This window comes from Aulonocara stuartgranti (genome assembly GCF_965226115.1).
Source record: "Aulonocara stuartgranti genome assembly, chromosome: 4".
Classification (NCBI taxonomy): domain Eukaryota; kingdom Metazoa; phylum Chordata; class Actinopteri; order Cichliformes; family Cichlidae; genus Aulonocara; species Aulonocara stuartgranti.
Window position 1 is genome coordinate 2,537,657 of NC_138942.1, and position 8,163 is coordinate 2,545,819.

General features: G+C 43.8%; 1 protein-coding gene across 1 annotated transcript; it reads right to left on the bottom strand.

Moving 5' to 3' along the window:
• Positions 1-3,565: 3,565 nt before the first annotated feature.
• On the bottom strand, positions 3,566-7,978 carry LOC309704366 (uncharacterized protein). The gene is made up of 3 exons (XM_082529470.1): positions 7,830-7,978; positions 7,146-7,404; positions 3,566-5,098 (listed from the first exon to the last, which is right to left on the bottom strand). The coding sequence occupies exons 2-3, from the start codon at positions 7,339-7,341 to the stop codon at positions 3,597-3,599; spliced, it is 1,698 nt and encodes a 565-aa protein (XP_082385596.1). The 5' UTR covers positions 7,342-7,404; positions 7,830-7,978; the 3' UTR covers positions 3,566-3,596.
• Positions 7,979-8,163: the final 185 nt, after the last annotated feature.

The following is an 8,163-nucleotide window of genomic DNA, read 5'->3' on the forward strand; positions in this document are numbered from 1 at the left end:
GTATTTGGTCACCTCAAACATGGAAAATCTCTGGCTCTCACAGACCTGTAATGTCTTCTGTAAGAAGCGTTTCTGTCCCCCACTCGTTACCTGTATGAATGGCACCTGTTTGAACTCATCATCTGTATAAAAGACACCTGTCCACAGCCTCAAACAGTCAGACTCCAAACGTCGCCATGGCCAAGACCAAAGAGCTTTCGAAGGACACCAGGAAAAGTATTGTAGACCTGCACCAGACTGGGAAGAGTGAATCTACAATAGGCAAGCAGCTTGGTGTGAAAAAATCAACTGTGGGAGCAATCATCAGAAAATGGAAGACATACAAGACCACTGATAATCTCCCTCGATCTGGGGCTCCACGCAAGATCTCATCCCGTGGGGTCAAAATGATCATGAGAACGGTGAGCAAAGATCCCAGAACCACACGGGGGGACCTGGTGAATGACCTGCAGAGAGCTGGGACCAAAGTAACAAAGGTCACCATCAGTAACACACTACAACGGCAGGGAATCAAATCCCGCAGTGCCAGACGTGTTCCGCTGCTGAAGCCAGTGCATGTCCAGGCCCGTCTGAAGTTTGCCAGAGAGCACATGGATGATACAGCAGAGGATTGGGAGAATGTCATGTGGTCAGATGAAACCAAAGTAGAACTTTTTGGTATAAACTCAACTCGTCGTGTTTGGAGGAAGAAGAATACTGAGTTGCATCCCAAGAACACCATACCTACTGTGAAGCATGGGGGTGGAAACATCATGCTATGGGGCTGTTTTTCTGCCAAGGGGACAGGACGACTGATCCGTGTTAAGGACAGAATGAATGGGGCCATGTATCGTGAGATTTTGAGCCAAAACCTCCTTCCATCAGTGAGAACTTTGAAGATGAAACGAGGCTGGGTCTTCCAACATGACAATGATCCAAAACACACCGCCCGGGCAACAAAGGAGTGGCTCCGTAAGAAGCATTTGAAAGTCCTGGAGTGGCCTAGCCAGTCTCCAGACCTCAACCCCATAGAAAATCTGTGGCGGGAGTTGAAAGTCCGTGTTGCTCGGCGACAGCCCCAAAACATCACTGCTCTCGAGAAGATCTGCATGGAGGAATGGGCCAAAATACCAGCTACTGTGTGTGCAAACCTGGTAAAGACCTATAGTAAACGTTTGACCTCTGTTATTGCCAACAAAGGTTATGTTACAAAGTATTGAGTTGTATTTTTGTTATTGACCAAATACTTATTTTCCACCCTGATTTACCAATAAATTCTTTACAAATCCTACCATGTGGATTCATGGATTTTTTTTTTCACATTCTGTCTCTCACAGTTGAAGTGTACCTCTGGTGCAAATTACTGACCTCTGTCATCATTTTAGGTGGGGGAACTTGCACAATCGGTGGCTGACTAAATACTTTTTTGCCCCACTGTAAATGCTTAAAGGTTAATCAGGCTAGCTTAATGAAGTAGCAGTAATTGCTATTTTTGTTCACTTACAATGTGCCATTTAAGTAATTACATATAAAATCTAATTGAATTAAAATCAAACTAGAATAATAAAGAATAAAGAGAAACAGGAACTCAACATTGTGAGTAGCTCACAGCATTTACACAATTAACATGAACACGAAAGCTACCAGTAAGAGTTTGTTTGTTTGTAAGCTTTTGGGGCTTTACCAGTTCATAAAAATAAAGAATAATTAGGATTAAATAAAATAATTTAAAAAAAACATATACAAGAGATTTTAGCTAAGTGTATTAATGTTTATTTATATGTTATATATGTGTTATAAGTTATTTATTCAGCACTGCTAAAAGCTAACCAGCCAAGCTGAGCAGAATAAAGAAGACCCCTGTAATTATCCATCCATCCTCTTCCACTTATCCAGTCCAGGGTCAAGATGCACCCCACCTCCTGCTCCACCCAGGGTCTTCTTGCTGTGAGGCAAAAGTGCGAACCACATGCCAGCGTAATTCTATAAAGCCCAATTTAAAAAAAAAAAGAAAAATACTGGTTTTAATCACATTTTCTTAAACTCGCTGTAGTTCTTTGGTCATCTGTGCACTGTGGAGAAATAAGCAAGGAAACAACCAAAGTTGACTCAGAGTTTATTAAGAAAATTTGAGCAAAAGATTTAAAAAAAAAACCCCCAACAAAATCTAAAAATTAGTCTCCATCAAAATACAGAAGGCATCTCTCAGCAAACAGCTTTGACCAACTCGAGTTAGCAGCTCGACATTAACTGAATATCTGAAGTCGTGACTCCAAACTGCTGCACATTATCAGTCCGTCAGAGGCACGATGTGAAGCACACAGATTTACATCATGTAACCGCCTGCATGTGTACTAAACAATAAAACGTTACATTGTTGTCGTTTGTTTGGGGCTTGAAGTACAAAGTTAGACCACGAGGCCGCCCGTGTAATAGGATAAAACGTCTGAGAGCAAACTTGTTATATTCTGCGATAGCGTTATAGCAGGATGTTAGCGTTTGATGCTCGACCTATACGTGGGTGAAGTTGGAATAATGACAGAAAAGCATTTAACGAAACAAAGCGTTAAACACGTTATGGGTTATGGGGGCTTTTCAACGTAACTACCAGAATTTCTCCTTTGGTGTGTAAACTAAAAAGCTGGATTTGATTTTTAAACTTTGTTTCCTCCCTGAAAAACAAACAAAAACATTAACTTCTTTGACATTTACACCTAATTCAAAATTTCAAGTTATTTTCTCAGACGTGTGAGACGCGTTTTGATGCACGCTAAATCATCCAGGTAAGGAGCATTGGGAAGAAGCATTTCATCCAAGTGACTTCTTCAGTCTCAGCTGACAGTGAGCTCGGTTCTCACAATGAAAACACTTCGCCCAGAAGAAAATCAGCTTTCAGGGAAGTTTCAGGTGCGTCATGCAGAATTTTGGGTTTCTCTTAGAGAAACCTTATTTCTCTTAGACTCCAGGAGCTACTCTAGTGGAGTCATTAGAAATATGAAGCTGATGAATCTATTATGGCTGCTATAACCAAATATGGCTTTAACCCCTCAATGCCTAGTGCATTATATTTGATGTTTTTGAGACTTCTACATCATCAGTGTGATTTTTCCCCCCAGATGTAACAAATATGATACAAATTAAAAGTCATATATGAAAATAAAATGTAATTATTTTTATAAAGAAATTTGTCAAATGGTTCAAAGACTGCCCGTTTTCAAAAACTCTTAATTTTCTGGCACTTAATATTATTTTACATTTTGGGTTTTAAGTGATTAAAAAGAAAACAAAACTGTGTTGGAGATTTAAAAAAGTCTAATAATTCAAATTGTCCCTTAGAAACATCGGACGAGTCAGAAATGTGTTCTCTGCCTTTCTTTGGTGCAATGTGGGTCGTCCTTTAGTCTTTACCTTCACCGTGAGTCACGCCGAGCTCAATATTACTGGAACGTTTGGAGTCACAGCCGCCTTATTTTTGGAACAATAAGCCACCTTTGGATATTTTCCTTCCAACATTATATTCAGGACCAATGATGCATGAAGACGATATAAATTCTGTCAGTTTTTCACAATAAAATTCAAAAACATCTTCATTTTCAAAATCTTTATTTACACAGCAGTCACTTCCCAGACGTGTGGCTCTTCATGTGCAGCCTCACGTACGTCTTTCGGTGGAAGCCTTTCCCGCAGACCTCGCAGCGGTACGGTTTGACTCCCGTGTGCGTGCTGCTGTGCTGCTTCAGGCTCGTTTGGTCGCTGAAGCCTCGGCCGCAGACGTTGCACAGAAACGGTTTCTCCCCCGTGTGCGTCCTGATGTGCCGCAACATGTTGTGTCTGCAGTTGAAGGATTTCCCGCACTCATTGCACAGAAACGGTTTCTCCCCGGTGTGAATCCTCATGTGCATCTCCAGGTTTCCGTGCCCGTCGAAACACTTACCGCACACTTCGCAGACCTTCCCGCTTTTGTGAGTCTTCAGGTGACTTTTCAAGTTTTCCTCAGAATCAAAATTCATCCCGCACACGCCGCAGACATCTGTGGCGTGACTTTTGGCGTGATTTACCAGAGAAACCACCGAGTGGAACATTTTCCCGCATACTTCGCATATAGCCCGGGACTTTTTTGACTGCGATGTCTTGAGCCCCTTGTCGCCGTCATCGTTAACCGATGAGTTTTCTGGATTGCGGGTTTTCTTGCGGATATGAACCAGCAGGTGGCGCTTCAGAGTCGAGTAGTCATTGAAGCATTTCCCACAGATGGTGCAGGTGTACGGTTTTTCCCCCGTGTGTATCCTGATGTGTCGCACCATGTTGTGACGGCAGTTGAAGGATTTCCCGCACTCGCTGCACAGGAACGGTTTCTCCCCCGTGTGGATCCTCATGTGCGTCTCCAGGTTGCTCGAGGTCCCGAAACACTTCCCGCAGACGCTGCAGATCTCCGCTTTCACGTGAGTTTTCACGTGACTGTGAAAGCTCTCCTCGCTGTCGAAACGTTCCCCGCACACGCCACAGACATCCTTGGGGTGAATCTCCATGTGGTTCACCAAAGAGATGTTGGCGTGGAAGCCTTTCCCGCACACTTTACAGCAGATTCTGGATTTGAGTTTTTTGGCCAGGTGCAGTGTCGGCGCCATCGGTACACGAGGCCCCTTCTTCTTCTTCGGCTTCCACTCGTGGCTTCTGTCGCTGTCGTCGCTCTGAGAATCCACACTGGCCCTCCACTCGTCATCGCTGTTGACAGTCGAGGAGCTGGAGGAGGCCTCGTCATTGTCTTCCACAGTCACTTCTTCCTGCGCCTGCTCCTGTTCTGTGGACGTGCTGGGTAGAGGATCGCCACCGCCTCCTTTAGTGCTCGGAGAGCTGGGCTGATGCTTGAAGATGAACCCGATGGCGCTATCCTCCTCCCCTTCAACCTCTTGCAGCGCCTGCTCTTCCTCCTCCCTCAGCTCCTGAAGCGGGTGCTGTGGCTGCTCCTCGTCCTCCTCCTGGTTCTTGTCCGTCTGTAGAGATTCTTCATTCTCCAAGTCTTGACCGGGGCTCCACTCCAGCTCACACTGCTCCTCTGCCTGCTGCTGATCCTCAGGGAAGTCCTCGTCCCAGACAGTCAGCGCGAGCTGCGGCTGGTCTGCAGAGAGAGAGAAAAAAAAAAGTTCAAACTTTCAGGAAACAGTGATGTCATCAAGAGCCATGATACAAACTATACTCCAGATACCACCACAAATAACTGACTGAGGGCTACATTTTATTCTGATCTGCAAATTTGACAGATAAACAAAAGTGTTCATCAATGGTTCAAGACTGACATTTAAAACAAACAAATAAAAATCAGACAACTGATATTTTGTCTTCCAGACAGGAAGAATGAAGAGATTTCCCCTAATATTTGTTATGCATAGTCCCCGCCCCCTGGAGGGGAGGAGTCTGTAATCAGGTCTGTTTGTCTGTCTCTTAGTAATCTAGCATCTAGAGTTTCAACATATCATTTTCTAACTTTGTGTGATTGTTGATACCAATAACGGCTCAAGCTGATTTAGTTTTGCTGCATATTTGGTCAAAGTCGCACCAAATGTGAAAATCAATAAAAACTTCATATTACCCAGTTTTCTATGGATCGTCTTCAAACTTCACAATAATACACTAGACCTCAGGGCACATGAGTGCTTAGGTTTTAGATCTCTCTTATAGAGTGTGTTTCACCTCTCTATGCTGTCTCCCCCCCCCTTATCCTGGTAATGCTGGAGGTCGCTTCCTGTTAAAATGGATTTCTTCCTTCCCATCCTTGCCACGATCACCTCACAGGGGATTGTCTGACTGTTGAGGTTCCCTCTCTTTGTATCAATATTCAGCTTTTAAGCCCTAACTTAAAGTTAAGTTACACTTGGTAGTTTTAAGTTTAGCTTAATTCACTTTTATTTATATGGCGCCAAATCACAACAACAGTTGCCTCGAGAAGCTCTACAGTTATGATCAGTCACGGATCGGCCTCCCCAGAGCCCGGACCTCAACATAACTGACACAGTATGGGATCATCCCGACAGAAAACAGAACGAAAGTCAGAAATATCCAAGGAAGATCTTTGAATGTCCTTCAAGAACCCTGCAGAGCTATTCCTGAACACCACTTGCACATTCTAAGGAGCTTGGATAGAAAGCGACTGGACTTGTTTAAGTGTGTTGAAGACATTTCACCGCTCATGCAAGAAGTTTCTTCAGTTCTAAAACCAAATGGTGGAGAGGCCCAGGTATTTAAGGCCTAGTGGGAGTTGTCCCTTAAGTGTGTTCTTTATTAATCACGTGCCTCATCATATGAGTCAAGGTGTGGACAGAAGCGTGGGTCATTTTTAGCAGAGGTTTCAGGTAAAACCACTGTGAGACCTTCACTCCCTGACTGAGAACCTACACAGACTCTGCTTGGAAATGTTTCAATACAAAGAGCATTGGTGTTGCTCAAGACTTGTGCAGATCACTGTAATATTTGCATGTGGAGAAATAAAATTGTCTTACTAAATGTGTCTGTGGAGTTTGGTGTCCCAGCAGCAGTCTCTTCATGAAAACCAGCCCGTAAAAGTTCATTTTTCTAAGACTGTAGAGCAGCTCGGTGAATCACTTGTCAGACTTAAATGTCATGCTTGGGTAACAAACAAACGAATAATATATATATATATATATATATATATATATATATATATATAGTTTGAGAGAATTTAATGAGCAAACACTGTCTTTTGAACTGTTGAAATGAGGCCAAAGAAAGTTTGTCAATCTAAACTTAAAGCCGTTAATTGAATAACAAAGCAAGTCACGCTAGTCAGAAATAGGCTTCCAGACTTTGTCAGGTGAACATCTTTGAATTCAGAGGCGGAAACGATTTATTTCGAAAAGTTCGGCGCCCTGACGGTCACCTTTCAATCAGTCATTTAAAGTTTCTATTGCTCAGAGTGTGAGGCAGCTTTGTCAATAACTTTTATGCCGAATTCAAAAGCATACTTTGAAATTAAGGAATGTGTTTTTATTGAGGTTGGGACCTTTGCTTTTAAATGGGAAACGTTAAATCTGCAGATTTTTTGAATGGGGTACCACTGGGCAGACATGCTGCCCCAGATGGGCCTGTTTCCAGTGCGGCCTGTTAGCGGACAACCTGAAGGGCTGAAGACACGCCGGCAGCTCACAGACCTGAGTGTTTGCCGGCGTACGTCTCTGATCTGGACTCTCTCTGCAGCATCCGTCGCTGGCGGCGGATCTCCCGTTTGGACAGCAGGATCTCCTCCTCATAGCCCGCGATGGTCTTCTTCACCGCCTCCAAGATGTCGTCGGCGGCCGCGGCCAGCCGCTCGTTAACGAGCACTCTGAGCAGCTGGATGCTGGACATGACCGAGAGCCCGATGAGCCAGAGACGTGGAAACAAGAGCTTTCTGTTTTCAGACGCTGATTTCTGAAGAGAAAACAGCAGCACAATGTGCTAAAGGACTACTGTCAAGATGGCGCCTATGTTCGTCTGACAGGAAGAATTACGGTTAGCTGGGCTTCTTTTCAAAATAAGAGCTTCAAGTTGATAGCTGTTGAGATTATTGCATAAAAGCAGGTTTTAGTTGGATTTTGCACAGGTAAATTAAGTTTGTTTTTATGATAAACACCAAAATGACAGAACAGGGAGCTCACTTCTTTCTGACGCACATCAGAGCTTTACAAACTCCAAAGCATTCCTAACATGAACATCAGCAGGTAGGGACCAAGATTACCCTTTAAATCAGGTTATATAACCTATTTTAAAAGGTAATCTTTCTCCCTTACAGGTACTTTTTGTAATTACCCTCTACATGTTTTAGCTGCAAGTGAAACCAGGTGGCAGTGTTTTACCAGGAGGTGATTCGAGGGGTTTTCAATTGCGTGCTTCTCTTTATTCGTTTTTAGTCTCACAGGACTGGAATGGGATCAAATCGGCGCTGGACGCTCTCTCTCTCTCTCTCTCTCTCTCTCTAATGCAGGGGTGGGCAACTCCAGGCCTCGAGAGCCGGTGTCCTGCAGGGTTTAGATGTGTCCTTGATCCAACACAGCTGATTTAAATGGCTAAATTAGCTCCTCAACATGTCTTGAAGTTCTCCAGAGGCCTGGTAATGAACTAATCATTTGATTCAGGTGTGTTGACCCAGGGTTAGATCTAAAACCCGCAGGACACCGGCCCTCAAGGCCT

Bases quoted from the DNA above. Each gene is read 5' to 3' on its own strand.
- LOC309704366 (XM_082529470.1), bottom strand. From the start codon at position 7,341: ATGTCCAGCATCCAGCTGCTCAGAGTGCTCGTTAACGAGCGGCTGGCC. The intron at 5,099-7,145 runs GTCTGTGAGCTG...CTCTCTCTGCAG, and splicing joins GTACGCCGGCAAACACTCAG to ACCAGCCGCAGCTCGCGCTG.